The following is a 14,837-nucleotide window of genomic DNA, read 5'->3' as shown; positions in this document are numbered from 1 at the left end:
TACTTTGATAGTTTCCCTTGTAAATAAACTATTGCCTGTTGATCCGTCTGTTCCATGGGCATCAGAAGAGTGCATTGCAACATAGTCAGCAAGTCAGAGGGGTGGGGTCTGGGAAGATTGAAAGGACAGCATAGAAAGACATGGTCAGGATCCTGACTCCCTCAGTTAGTCAGGTGGTTGAACCTTCAGTTAGTAGCTTAGCCTTTGGGCCACTGAAACCCAGAGCAGCCAAAGCACAGGCATACTGGGGAAGAGCTCTGTTGACTGCTACCCATCCTTAGAGGTACAGTGACCTGTAAAGCCCCCTCACATATTCCATTTCTACAAGAGGCAAACCCTGTAATTTATAAGACCGTGTGCACAGAGGGCACCGAGAAGATCACGCATCTGGTGTGAATTCTCAAACATGCTAATCCCTCTCAAGTGACCAGGAAAGGGGACAGAGCCCTTCCAGATGTAGGGTGTTTCTATGACACAAGTGTTTCTATGCAGTTTGTATACATCACATGGTCCTGATCCAAAGCCATTGAAATCAGCGTGAAAGTGCCTGTTGACTTAGATCACCTCCTAAAGGACTCCCCCAGACACTGAATGCATTCAAACATGTCATTCCAGGTATAGGAGAAAGATGTTTATGTAACAGTATGTGGGGGTGGAGGAGAAACTCTTAAACTTTTATTGTCAATTTTGATCTATTGGGTGTTTTTCTTAAAGCCCCAGCTCCTGGAATCAAGTGATGATATTTGAATTGCAGATAGGGGAGAACTCCGCCATGAAGCCTCTATGAGCGCCATGCCAGTCCCAAGCCTGGATGAAGGAGGAGGGTTGGTCAGATGTGTGTCGATATAGTGACCGTCAAACAACAATACAAATGATATCTGATGCCAGTACAACCAAATGATAAAAGAGCTAGCTTGGACGTCGCCCAGATAAACAAGGTCCGAGATACCAATCGAGTGATCAGGATTGGGTCGATAACTTGGCTACCAAAAGAACATTACAACTAACACACATGCTATCCATTGGAATATGGAACATCTGAACACTGTGGGCAACTGGAAAATTAGAGCTGCTTCGGGAGGAGATGGAGAGATACCGATGCGATACACTTGGACTGGCAGAGATGTGTCGGACGGCATCAGGAGAGATATGCGGTTGCAAAGTCATTTGGTCAGGAAACGAAACGAAGCATGAAGCAGGAGTCGGATTCCTTCTTAGCAAAACAGCTAGAAGAGCGTTATTGGGATACAAACCAGTGAGAGCAAGAATGATGGTAGCGAGATTTGAAGCAAAACCACTCAACATCTCAGTCATTCAGGTGTATGCACCCACATCGGACAGTACGGAGGAAGAGATTGGGCTATTATATAAAGACTTGACAATGACAGTGGAAGAGATACCGAAGAAAGATGTGTTGATCATCAGAAGAGATTGGAATGTGAAGGTTGGAACAGATAAGGAAGGTTGGAAGAGAGTCATGGGAAGGTTTGGATATAGAGAAAGAAACGAACAAGGTGAGAAACTGCTAGAGTTTGCTACAGAGCATGAGATGGTGATCTGCAACACGAGATTCCAACAAAAGGACTGTAGGAAGTGGACATGGTGATCGAATGACGCAAAGTCCAAGAATACGATAGATATGATTTTGATAAGAAGAAGATGAATAACATCAGTACAGCAGTGCCGAACTTTCCAAGGAGCGGATATAGACTCAGACCACAGTCTAGTGATTGCAAACATCAAGATAAGACTCAAAAGAAAATGTAAGACACAGTTTAAGAAAAGAAGAGACACAGCGAGGCTATGTGAGGAAGAAACAGGGAACGCATACAGAGCAGTGCTCAAAGAGATTATCGCCACAGAGGCTGTGTCTACACGTGCACGCTACTTCGAAGTAGCGGCACTAACTTCGAAATAGCAACCGTTGCGGCTACACGCGTCGGGCGCTATTTCGAAGTTAACTTCGACGTTAGGCGGCGAGACGTCGAAGTCGCTAACCTCATGAGGGGATCGGAATAGCGCCCTACTTCAACGTTCAACGTCGAAGTAGGGACCATGTAGACGATCCGCGTCCCGCAACGTCGAAATTGTGGGGTCCTCCATGGCAGCCATCAGCTGGGGGGTTGAGAGACGCTGTCTCTCCAGCCCGTGCGGGGCTCTATGGTCACCGTGTGCAGCAGCCTTTAGCCCAGGGCTTCTGGCTGCTGCTGCTGCAGCGGGGGATTCATGCTGCATGCACAGGGTCTGCAACTCGTTGTCGGCTCTGTGGATCTTGTGCTGTTTAGTGCAAGTGTGTCTGGGAGGGGCCCTTTAAGGGAGCGGCTTGCTGTTGAGTCCGCCCTGTGACCCTGTCTGCAGCTGTGCCTGGCACCCTTATTTCGATGTGTGCTACTGTGGCGTGTAGACGTTCCCTCGCAGCGCCTATTTCGAAAAGCACATCGTTCCCTAGTGTAATGAAGAGGGACCCCTAGGGAGGATGCTGCTCTTGCTGAGGCACCGAAGAGCTGTCCCCAGCTATTGGAGGCCCTGCTGTAACAGAAGAGTAACACCTTGTCATCTGCATCCTCGAGGTTAGCACTCTCCTGTGCATGAGAGCAAAGACTGGCCAAGTCTCTGAGCACCAGCATTGGCTGCTGTGTCCTGGTTGCTCAGTGGTGAGCCAGGAAGGGCTCAGGAGCCCTTGGCTACAGCGTGCCCTTGGACTCAGAAGGACATTGGAAGCATTTGGTTTTAGCTATCTCTGGGGATGACACTCAGCATATGAACTGTTCACGTGTCTGTTCACGCAAATGTTCTGTCTCCCACCCTCAGCCCAGAGGACCCAGTCCCTCCGTCCCACGCCAGCTGGCAGACCTCCCTTTGCCCTTTGGCACGAGGTAATGTGTGCAGAGATCTCGCAGGGTGTGTTCTGTGCAGAGGACATCCCTCCCATGCACTGTAAGTAATTTGGGAGCCTTGTGCTAGGCCAGGGTGTCAGTACATCTGCAACGCCAGCTTTTACTGCCTGCTGTGTACATTACTGATTCAGGAAATATCCCTCCACCTCTTCCTGACGCTTCCCTCTCCTCCGCTCCAGCCAGAGCCGCTGAGACAGGGCACGAGCTGGTTCCACAGCGCCCCATGAAGGCAGAAGCAAAGTGCAGAGAAAGGAGCTGCTGGAGGGTTTTCGGCTGAGCTAGTGTGTCCTAGTGTAGCTAGCATTAGTGCTTTGTGCCAGCACCTGTGTGCAAGTAACAGTTCCCTGTCTGCATGCTGCACAAATGTGGACACAGAGACATTGGGCCACCTTTACCAGCAATGCCAGCTCCTCTCCCTGGGTATGCAGTGAGTGCCAAACATCCAGTGTCTGCGGTGGCACAATGAGCTCTTCCTCCCGCTCCCCTGATTTCCCCACTACCGTCCGCTCAGCTCTAGGATTCCTTCAGGGTGCAGTGGGACTCTGGCCTTAGACCGCCGAGGCTCAGCCCGTGGATTGGGGCAAGGGGGTCGGGCTGCGCTAGCTGGTCTGTGATGCTGTCTGGAGACAGTGGTGAAAAATTCCTGTCCTTTGAGGAGGCTAAAGGACTATGGAGTCCTGCAGCTGGAACAAGCCAGCCCCTGAGGCCAGGTGGAGATCTGGGTCTCTGTTCTGCCAGGGAGATACCTTTTCCTGGGCTTGACCAGAAGACATGGCACCACACACACCAGGAAGCTCTTGTCAGGAAGGACACTGAGACTGCAGCTGAGTGTCTGTGGTGGAAGAGGTCCATGGCTGTCCCATTCCTGCTTCCTGGCCCATGTCCAATGCAGCAAAAAGGCAAACTCTGAGCCTGAGGGTCTGGGACATGGCTCTGATCCCTGTGCATGCGGGAACACCAGCCACATAAGCACTGGCTGTCTCAGCTGTAACAAAGAACCCTTCCATAAGAGTCCTGTCGTGGGCGTGCAGGAAGCCGATCTCATCCCTGTTGCCCCAGTAGGGTTTCGATGCTGCTGGGGTGTAGTGACCATGGCTAGTGACCGATACTGCTAGCGACCATGCCTCAGTCTCTCCCACCAGGAGACACCAGCTACTTTCTGAAGGGGAGGGCCTGGCTGACCAATGTCTGTGGGGATGTGGGTTATGGCCACAGTGAGGAGGGGGAACTGCTGGAGTGCTGCTCACTGCTGCCCTTGGGGGACATGGACCCCTGGGTTTCCCTGGGCCATGGATTGCATCTGGGAGGCGGTAGGCTGCTCGCTGCCTCATCAGCAGGCTCAGAGGAACAGCGCGGAGCAGCCACAGGACTGCTCGGTGAGCAATTGCCTTCTCGCACGCAACCGCAAAGGCAGCTCTGAGTGGGCCTGCTCTGCTCTGCTGGGCCCTGCAAGGGCTGACCTCAACGCCTCCCAGCACAGCTCCTTGCACACGCACACAGGAGGGGACACACGTCAGCTCCGTTGAGCGACAGGGAGGAGACCCCCTAGTCAAATGGCCAGTGGATGGACCTCGTCCAACCTGTGTATCTCAGGCTGCCCACCTGGCACCCTCCTGGGGCCCACAGGCTACAGCAGACCGAAGTCAGGCTGCTCAGTAGGAGTAATGGCAACATGCTTTCCAGTATGTCCACAAGTCCTGGTGAGGCCAGAACCACAGGCAGGTTTGAGGCCCCCTAGCAAACAGGCCTCCCATGCTGCTGTTGGGGTTCTGCAGCCCATGAGGGCCCGGAGGACTGGCTGAGGAACACTGCTCTTCAGCCTGCAGATGTGCTCCACGGATTAGCTCACTGAAGCCAACGGAGATGACGCACTGCTTTAAACTTATGCGGCACCGAGGGGCCGTCAGGCGGAGCAGGTGGGAAGTCTGCAGGCAGAAGGCTGGTTTGAAGGATTGTTAGGGTCAAATACCAGGAGACAACAGTCAGTTCAAACTGCACATTTCCTTCACAAAAGAATAAGCCTGTCAATTTTCCAGTTCGGCATCTAGGAGGCAGATGGGAATCTCAAGGCCTGTTGATAGCCTATTGCTCCTGTAACGCTGCCTTGGCTTCTGTGTTCCTGGGGCATCACCAATGCGCCAGATCATCATCTGAGCCTTCCTACATGTTCCTAGTGTCACCCACACACGTAGGAGTGCGGTTCACTGTCCCACATGGTGGCACCTAGACCACTTACAGAGAGAAAGAACGAGTTTCCTCACCAGCCTTAGCTGAGAGGCAGCTGGCTTTGAGCTCAAACTGTAAAAGAGGGGTCAGCAGTCCCCAGCACAGGGGCCAAGAGCGGCATGTGAGCAGATTTTCATCGGCACGTGAGATGGGAGCTCAGCCCCACCCCTCTTCCCCCCACGCAGCCAGGAGCTTGCTCAAAGCCAGGCTGCCTGTGGCTTAACAGAAGACCAGCTAAGGCTACCGACCACCACCTAAACGGTAAAGTTCTGCATCTTTACTTAGCTATTAATGAAGCTGTTGTAAGTAGGACTTTTAGTGACTTTAAAAAGTATCACCAGCACTCAGACCACCCATAGAGGTCAAAGGGTCACATTTCGGCCCTCTGCCTCGGAAAGGTTGCTGACCCCTGCTGTAGACGCTCCTGCACTAAGCTGCAGGTTTGAGCCTGCCTGTGGGCCATTATACAGGTTCCACTGACCACAAGGGAGATGAGCAACATACGGACTGGAGATAAAACAGCTGCTTCAGTTTCCTTCTCTGTCCCTTTCCCACAAGCACCTTCCCCACATGCCAGTCAAATGGCCTGGTACCTCCTTGCAGACCAGACATCGCTCAGGCCAAACGGCCACAGCCGACACCTCTCTTGCCTCCATTCTGCCCCTGCAGGAACTTCCTCCCTCATTCATAATCTTGTCCCCAGATGCTAGTTGTTCTCACAACGAGCCAGTTACTCCCCAAACATGAGTCCCTCCCAGACAGCTCACTTGACACATGAAGGGTGGGGAAGAAGAGTAAAGCGTGCAGCCGGGGGGGTCTCTGCCACCAGGTGCGGTGTTGAGGGGCACTACGGGGCCCTGTCACTCCTGTGATGGTTGCAGCTGGTTTTATAACAGAGCTGGATTTAGCCAAATCTCCAGGTCTGCGTTACTGGCATTGTGAGCAGGGCAGATGGCTGGTTTCTATCTGGGGGAGAGTCTTCACTCTTAATTACATCCCATTTCCTCCTAGGGGTCAATGGGTTTTGAGTTGGACTCTCTGGGACGCCTTAATTAAACCCTTCCCTGATTGTTGTCCAGGAATCAGCCAATGTGGGTTTAACCCTTCTTCTACCAGAGGCGCTGTTTCTGGGATCCAGCATATTCTGTCTCTCAGTATGTCCTCAGGCCCCCACCCTCTTTGTGACGCAGGTGTCCCCTGCTGCGTCTGACGCAAACGACAAGTCACTGGCGGTTCGCACTCGCGTGGTTCCCAGGATTAATGGGTCAGGCTGGAATCCCTCATGACACAGTCTACCCCCAGAAGTGCATCTTCAGGGAGCTCAAAACAGACATGAGTGAAACGCTGTCAGTGGCGCTAGATGGACACGAGAGGCCAGGCCCCAGCGTCCATTGCCGAACGCTTCCAAGGGAGAAACAGTGAAGGGCAATGTACTGTACGGTCCATCCCCTCATGCCTGGGGTCCACTGCTGGCAACCAGCTGTGGGGCATACGCATGAGGTTATGTGCACGCCTGTCCTACTGACAGCAAGCAGTAGCCCCGGCCTCCAGGGACTCAGCTAGTGCTGTTTGAAAACATAATTGTATTTTTGGCCTTCACAGCATTCTCTGGCCAAGAGTCCCACAGGCTGATCAGGTGCTAGGGGAAGAGATACCGCTTTACACCTGCTCCCTAGTAATGACATTGGGTGACCCTGCCTGTGTGTTATGGGAAGGGATAACTAACACTTCCCTAGTCACTCTCTCCACACCTGTCATGATTTTATAGCCCTAGAGGTCATATTCCCCCTTAGTTGTCTCTTTTCCAGGCTGAAACATCCACGCCTTTTTAACCTCATCATGTATGGAAGCTGCTCCATGACCCAAAATAGGGTTTGTTATTTTTTTCTTTTTTGGACTTTCTCTGTACCTTTCCCAATTCTAATACATCTTTTTTATGATGGGGTGACCAGAACTGCCCACAGATTCAAGGTGTGGACATACCAAGGAATTATATAGTGGTATGATATTTTCCATCTTATTAACTATCTCTTTCCTAATGGTTCCTAACATTCTGTTAGCTGGTTGGACCACTGTTACAAAATTAAGTGGATATTTTCAGAGAACTATCCATGACTCCAAGATTCCTCTCTTGAATGGTAACTGCTAACTGGTAACTGAAGGTAGGCAACCTTCATTTTGTAGGTAATGGTGGCATTATATTTTCCAATGTGCTTTAATTTGCATTTATCAACATTAAATTTCATCTGCCATTTTGCTGCCCAGTCACCTAATTTTGTGAGATCCTTTTATAGCTCTTCACAGTCTGCTTTGGACTTGAGTAAGTTAGTGTCATCTGCAAACTTTACCGGCTCACTGCTTTTTACTTCTTTCCTCAGATCATTTATCACTATGTTTTAAGAGCACTGACCCCAGACCAGAGCCTTCCAATTTCTAAAAGATGCCTTTTTGTCTCTAATTGCCTCTTTTACTTTGTGTAGCTGTGGTGACCTCTGTTTGTCCTCTTACAGTTATTTGTTTGTTTTGTTGTATACTGTTAGTCTGTGTCTTTATTATGACTTTAAAAAGTATCCATGCAGCTTGCAGGCATTTTACCCTTGTGACTGTGGCTTTTAGTTTCCATTTAACAAGCCCCTCACTTTTGTGTAGTTCCCCTTTTTGAAATCAAATGCTACTGTGGTGGGTTTCTTTGGTATTTTTCCCCTTAAGAGGATGTTAAGTTTCATTATATTATGGACATTCTTACGGAGCAGTTCATCGGAGCAGGTGCTGTGCGACACATAGGACTAAATTAAGCATTGCCTCTACCCGTGTGCATCCCAGACTAGCAGCTCCAAGAATCAGTCACTGATGGTGTTTAAAAATGTTACCCTGCATGCCCCCCAAGCTGACATGGGGATAGGTGAAATCTCATATTATTATTGCGCTTTCTGGTTTTGAAGCCTCTCTTATCTCCCTGGACATTTCATTGTCACCAGCAACCTCCCGGTCAGGTGGCTGGCAGTATATTCCTACTGTTTTACTCCTGTTACCCAAGTGAGGAATTTCCATCCAGAGGAATTCTCCGATACAATTTGAGTCATTTCAGATTTGTGCTGTATTTGACTCTGCTTTTTTTCACACACAGTCCCACTCCCCAGCCTGTGCAACCCACTCGGTCATTCCTACCTATTTGGTACATGGGTGTGACTGTGCCCCATTGATTATCACTGTTCCAGTAAGTTTTGGTGATGCCTGTTGTATCATTATTCTCATCTAACACCAGGCACTGAAGTTCACCCATCTTATTATTTAAACTTGCATTTGAATATAAATTCTTACAGGTTTTGTCAATATCCACGTGTCTGCCTTCCTGTGATAGAACTGAACTGGACTGTCCCTTCTGGACTTATATCCATTTCTGTCCTCTTCTCTTAAAGGAATGCAGGATATCCCCATGCAGAGGGGTGTCTGTCCAAACCGCATGCTTTCCCTCAGCCCTTAGTTTAAAAACTCCTCTAAACCTTCTCATGTTTATATCCCACAATTTGGATTTGTTTCTTGTCTGGGCTTCTCCAGTCCAAAACAATTTCTGCCATTCCTGATCAAATTAAACCCCTTCTCCAAACACCCTTTTCTCGTGCATGCATTGAGACCCTGCAGTTCTGCCTATCTAGCTAGCCCTGCACATGGAACAGGAAGTATTTCAGAGAACACTACCACGAAGGTCCTGCACTTTAGTCTTTTACCTAGCAGACAAAACATGGCCCCCAGGACCTCTCTCCTATCCTTCCCTATGTCATTGGTACCTACCTGTATCACAGCCACTGGCCGCACGTAAGTGTATCTAGAGGCCTCCAGAAGTTGCAACCTTCACACGCCACAGGCAAGACGCCATGACTTCCCCAGGTCACCACAAACCCAGCTACCTAGGTCTCTGATGTCCAAACCCCCTTCCAGCCCCAGCTTACAATTAACTGTCTCTTTCTAATAAAAAGGATTGCCGCCCCCAGAGAACTACTACGACATCATCTGGAAGGAGGGTCCCACCTATGGGATCATTTCCTTCTCCTCCAGCTTGCTGTTCTCCTCTATGACTCTTCTTTTCCTTGGCAGCCCCGAGGCTACTCCACTGTGTCCTGGGAAGCCTTGCCATGTGCCTGTCTCCATCCCTCAGCTCCTCCAGTTCAGCCACTCTGGTTTCCAGAGGCTGAGTACTAGCCCTGAGGCCAATGAGCTGGTTGCATTGAGTCACACATATGCTTCCTGCCCAGAAAAGTACTCTGCAAGCTGTGCAACGAATTGGGCATCTCCCACTCTGCTGCTGGGCCTCTGCCACCCTGATGTTTGCATTCCAAGTTTTCTTTGCTCTTGGTGTAGAGTCGCAGCTTTTTTGGCAAGGGGAGGGAGGAACAGCAAAGGGTGATGTATTGAATGGTCCATCCCCTCGTGTCCCAACCTTTTACCTGCCTACTGCCCCTTTGCCAGAGTGACCACAAAGCCCCCAGCCCCTGTGCCCTGGGGAACTGTTGCTTCTTGCAGTTAAGTATCTCTAGCCAAAAATACTGCTTGGGAACAAGAGAAACCCTCTCCATGCACATCGTCCTCTCCTGCCCTGGCCCCCCGACACATCTCCCCACTTCACCTCCACCGTCCATCACACTGTGTCTGTCAGCCAAGGACCGAGCGTGCCTCCGCTCAGGGCTGTAACCGCTTCATGCAACCTCCCAGGCCCCAGGACCTTCACTGCCTCAGGTCGCTCTCCACTGACACCCTCGCTCTTGCTTCCAGGCCCCCACCTGGGTGCTGCCCTTCCTGCGTCTCGCGCTGCTTCACTCCTCCCGGCGGTAGCTGCCAAGACACCACAGCTGTGCCCATCTAGTTGTCTCCTCACCAGCACTGGCCTTGGTTTGAAAACATCCAATGTTCCAGCTGCAGATCCTGTCTCACTCCACCCTTCCCTATTCTGCTGCTCACCTCCCAAGCATGTACACTGACGGGGCCCAGAGCTGCTCCATGGCCTCCGCCATCCGAACCAAACCCTGCTGGCTCCTTCCTCCTCTCTCACAGTGTGATGGAGTGGGGGGAGTGCCGGTGTGAGACTCAGGCTGGATGTGAGAGACAAGCAGAGCAGCTCCCAGTGGCTAAGGATGACCTGGGGGCTACAACCTAGGCTGGCAGGTAACACCTCTGCCCTGAACACAGAGCAGGGAGGAGCCGAGCCGGTTTTTGAATCGGGGGCAGCAGTTAGAGGCTAGGGGGAGAGGGAGCTGGAAGGAGCCAGCCTGGCGAGGGGGAAGCTACACCCCAGAGGGGCACCCCTTGGGCTCCTCTCCCCAGGACGGGTTGGAAGGACTGTCTCTGACTGCTGTACTGACACTTCTGTGAGAAACTAGACATCTGTTGCCTAATAAACCTCCTGTTGTACCTGCTGAGTGAGAGTCACTCCTGCCAGCGGACGGGGTGCAGTGCATGGGGACCCCTGAACCCCATCACACACAGCAACCTCCTTTGTCAATCGTCTCAATGTTCCTGGCCCCTGGCTCCTTCCAGGGCCTCTCTGAAATGCATGGGACATGGTGTCTAGGAAAGCTACGACAACCAGGAAGGGGCAGACAATTTCCAGAAGGCCCAACTCCCCCCTCTCTCCCCACCAGCCCCATGTTCTGAGTGCCTGTCACAGTAAGTGCACCCACCAGACCCCTCCCTTCCTGGAGTCCCTTTGCACTGGTTGCTGTGAACTACAGTGGGGTGGGGCTGTGCAGAGTAATTTGTGCACAGAACCGGCAACAGGTAACAGGCTGCAACTTGGGCCTGTATGCATTGTGCCCCAGCTGTTCCCTGCTCAGTGGAGCAAAGCTGACAGTAACCAGAGCATTAATATGCCTCAGGTGCTTGGGCCGAGGCACGCTCTTGCAGTGAAAACCTGAGGGTTTAGCCAAAGCCAATGTACCACACTCATCCCCACTGGGATTTCCATGCCCTGCCCTTCTGGGGGCTGAAGACAGAGACCCTCAACACATGGGGTCTTGCTCATGCAGAGTGTATCACATTGCCTCCCCCAGGGCCCAGGGCCCAGGGCAGCACCAGGCCATACCTCTGGGCCCTGCTTCCTGCACTGGCTCCAGGCTACTTCTGCTGTCACTTCAAGGCTTTCACCTGTGATTTCACAGCCATTAGTGGCCCATGCCTCACACTCCCAGCCCTGCACCACCACAGCAGCTGCATTCAGAGAACCGAGCCCCAGGGTGGAGGGCAGGGCTGTGGCCTGCTGCGTGCACTGACTTGAGCATCCTGGCCAGGCTAGACTGCATCAGTGTGACAAGCCAGAGGCTGCAGCAGGACCCTCCTGGGCCAGGAAGGGAGGGCAGGGGGTGGACAGATGGTGAAGCAGAGCCTCCCGCCTGGAAGGGAGGAGAACAGAGCTGAGCCCATGGGGCCCCCGTGCAGCTACAGAGCTTGGCACTGTGGGATGGGAGTTAGTCAGGCCTGAAAGCAGGCATTTTGTGTCAGCTTTTACTCATCCCCTGCTGGGCCGAGGGGAAGGAAGCTGTCTGCCTGGGCCCCAGAAGGGTGGAGTGGGCTGTCTCACCAGGCCCAGGGCCCCTTCAGAGTGGGGTGATGAGAGGGTGAGCTGTCTCACCAGGGTCTGGCCCCTGCATGGTCTGGGGCTTTCTTGGGGGGGGCGGTTAGCTCCCGCAGGGTTTGGGGCTGTCTGGGTGGGGCCTAGCCCCTGCAGAGTTTGGGGCTGTCTCCAGAGGTCTCCAGCACTACTCCCCAGTCCAGTTCCATTTCCCTGTCCGGCTCCATTCCCCAGCCTGGCTCCATTCCCCAGCCTGGCACCATTCCCCAGCCCGTCTCCATTCACCAGCCTGGCACCATTCCCCAGCCCGGCTCCATTCCCCAGCCTGGCACCATTCCCCAGCCCGGCACCATTCCCCAGCCCGGCTCCTCTCCCCAGTCCGGCTCCACTCCCCAGCCCAGCTCGACTCCCCAGCCCAGCTCCATTCCCCAGCCCGGCACCATTCCCCAGCCCGGCTCCTCTCCCCAGTCCGGCTCCTCTCCCCAGTCCGGCTCCACTCCCCAGCCCGGCTCGACTCCCCAGCCCGGCTCCATTCCCCAGCCCGGCTCCTTTCCCCAGCTCGGCTCCACTCCCCAGCCCGGCTCCTCTCCCCAGCCCGGCTCCTCTCCCCAGCCCGGCTCCTCTCCCCAGCCCGACTCCATTCCCCAGCCCGGCTCCATTCCCCAGCCCGGCACCATTCCCCAGCCCGGCTCCTCTCCCCAGTCCGGCTCCTCTCCCCAGTCCGGCTCCACTCCCCAGTCCGGCTCCATTCCCCAGCCCGGCTCCTCTCCCCAGCCCGGCTCCTCTCCCCAGCCCGGCTCCATTCCCCAGTCCGGCTCCATTCCCCATTCCGGCTCCGCTCCCCAACCCAGCTCCGCTCCCCAGCCCGGCTCCTCTCACCAGTCCGGCTTCACTCCCAAGCCCAGCTCCTCTCCCCAGTCTGGCTCCGCTCACCAGCTTGGCTCCATTCCCCAGCAGAGCCTGACCAAGAGCCCAGCATGGCTAGCCTGGCGTCAGTGCCTAGCATGGCAATCCCAGCACCCACAGCCCAGCCCAGCCTGTCCTGGGCCCACTGCACAGTGAGACTGCTCAAAAGCTGAGGCCGAGAGCCCAGCAGGGCCCCTGAGCCCAGCCTAGCCTGGCCTGTTCCACTGCCCAGCACGGCTCCAGAGCCCAGCCTGGTAGGCCAGGTCCCACCACCCGGCACGGCCCTTCTCCAGAGCCCAGCAAGGCCCTGCCTCAGACCCCAGCCTGTCCCACTGCCCAGCACAGCCTCTCCCCAGAGCCCAGCCTGGTGGGCCAGGTCCTACCATGTGGCACGGCCCTTCCCCACAGCCCAGCCTGTCCTGGCCTGTCCCACTGCCCAGCATGGCCCTTCCCCAGAGCCCAGCCTTGCCTGGCCTGTCCCACCGCTTGTCATGGACCTTCCCTGGAGCCCAGCCTGGCCTGGCCTGGCCTGGCCTGGCCTGTCCCACTGCCAAGCACAGCCCTTCCCCGGACCCCAGCCTGGCCCGGCCTGGCCCACTGCCCAGAATGGCCCTTCCCCAGAGCCCAGCAAGGCCCTGCCTCAGACCCCAGCCTGTCCCACTGCCCAGCACAGCCTCTCCCCAGAGCCCAGCCTGGTGGGCCAGGTCCTACCACGTGGCACGGCCCTTCCCCACAGCCCAGCCTGGCCCGGCCTGGCCCACTGCCTAGCATGGCCCTTCCCCACAGCCCAGCCTGGCCTGGCCTGTCCCACTGCTCATCATGGACCTTCCCCGGAGCCCAGCCTGTCCCGGCCTGGCCCACCGCCTGGCACGGCCCTTCCCCAGAACCCGGCCTGGCCTGTCCCACTGCCCAGCACAGCCCTTCCCCGGAGCCCAGCCTGGCCCCACCTAGCCCACCCCCTGGCACGGGCCTTCCCTGGAGCCCAGCCTGGCCTGGCCTGGCCCACCGCCTGGCACGGCCCTTCCCCAGAGCCCAGCACGGCCCTTCCTGGAGCCCAGCCTGGCCTGGCCTGGCCCACTGCCTGGCACGGCCCTTCCCCAGAGCCCAGCACGGCCCTTCCCCGGAGCCCAGCCTGGCCTGGCCTGGCCCACCGCCTGGCACAGCCCTTCCCCAGAGCCCAGCCTGGCCTGGCCCGGCCTGTCCCACTGCCCAGAATGGCCCTTCCCTGGAGCCCAGCACAGCCCTTCCCTGGAGCCCAGCCTGGCCCGGCCTGGGCCACCACCCAGAATGGCCCTTCTCCAGAGCCCAGCAAGGCCCTGCCTCAGACCCCAGCCTGTCCCACTGCCCAGCACAGCCTCTCCCCAGAGCCCAGCCTGGTGGGCCAGGTCCTACCACGTGGCACGGCCCTTCCCCACAGCCCAGCCTGGCCCGGCCTGGCCCACTGCCTAGCATGGCCCTTCCCCACAGCCCAGCCTGGCCTGGCCTGTCCCACTGCTCATCATGGACCTTCCCCGGAGCCCAGCCTGTCCCGGCCTGGCCCACCGCCTGGCACGGCCCTTCCCCAGAACCCGGCCTGGCCTGTCCCAGCGCCCGGCGCGGCGCCTACCCGCCAGCAGCTGCATCCAGGCGCAGATCTTGTAGACCGTGGCGGTGTTGCAGAAGAAGAAGAGCGCGAAGCAGGCGATGCAGCCCAGGATCAGCACCATGGAGAGCAGCACGAAGAAGGAGGCCGCCTTGAAGGCGCCCGAGGGGATGGTGCTGAAGTCGGCGAAGGAGCCGCGGCAGGCGAGCTCGCGGCCGGCCAGCCCGCTGCCCACGCAGTAGTGGAAGAGGCCGAAGTAGCCGGGCTTGGGCGTGTTGGCGCTGTCCCCGATCCAGTAGGGCTGGATGAAGACCACCACGTTGATGATGGCGAAGCAGATGGTGAAGATGGCCCAGAGGACGCCGATGGCCCGCGAGTTCCGCAGGTAGTTCTCGTGGTACAGCTTGGAGGCCTCCTGCGAGGGCAGCATCCTGCCGGCGGGCGGGCGCGGGGGGCTCCGGAAGGGGTGCGGGAAGGGTGGGAGGGTTGTTGGGGGGCGGCGGCTGCTGGGGGGCGCTGGGAGGCGGGGTGCTGGGGGTTCCGCACGGGGGGAAGGGGGGCGGGGGCTGCTGGGAGGCGCGGTGCTGGGGGTTCCGGACGGGGGGCGCGGGGGCGGGGGCTGCTGGGGGGCGGGGTGCTGGGGGTTGCGGACGGGGGGGTGGGG

The 14,837-nt window shown here is 56.0% G+C and overlaps 1 protein-coding gene across 1 annotated transcript in view; it reads right to left on the bottom strand.

Moving 5' to 3' along the window:
• The window catches only part of LHFPL4 (LHFPL tetraspan subfamily member 4), a 58,321-nt gene extending 43,718 nt beyond the window's left edge, over positions 1-14,603 (bottom strand). Inside the window, exon 1 of the mRNA XM_075005339.1 lies at positions 14,198-14,603. Coding sequence (XP_074861440.1) covers positions 14,198-14,603 — 406 coding nt within the window. The remainder of the gene's footprint in view (positions 1-14,197) is intronic.
• Between the last annotated feature and the right edge of the window lie 234 nt (positions 14,604-14,837).

Source organism: Carettochelys insculpta, chromosome 11, assembly GCF_033958435.1.
Source record: "Carettochelys insculpta isolate YL-2023 chromosome 11, ASM3395843v1, whole genome shotgun sequence".
Taxonomy (NCBI): domain Eukaryota; kingdom Metazoa; phylum Chordata; order Testudines; family Carettochelyidae; genus Carettochelys; species Carettochelys insculpta.
Note: the sequence above shows the minus strand (reverse complement) of the source record. Positions and strands in the feature narration are given on the sequence as shown.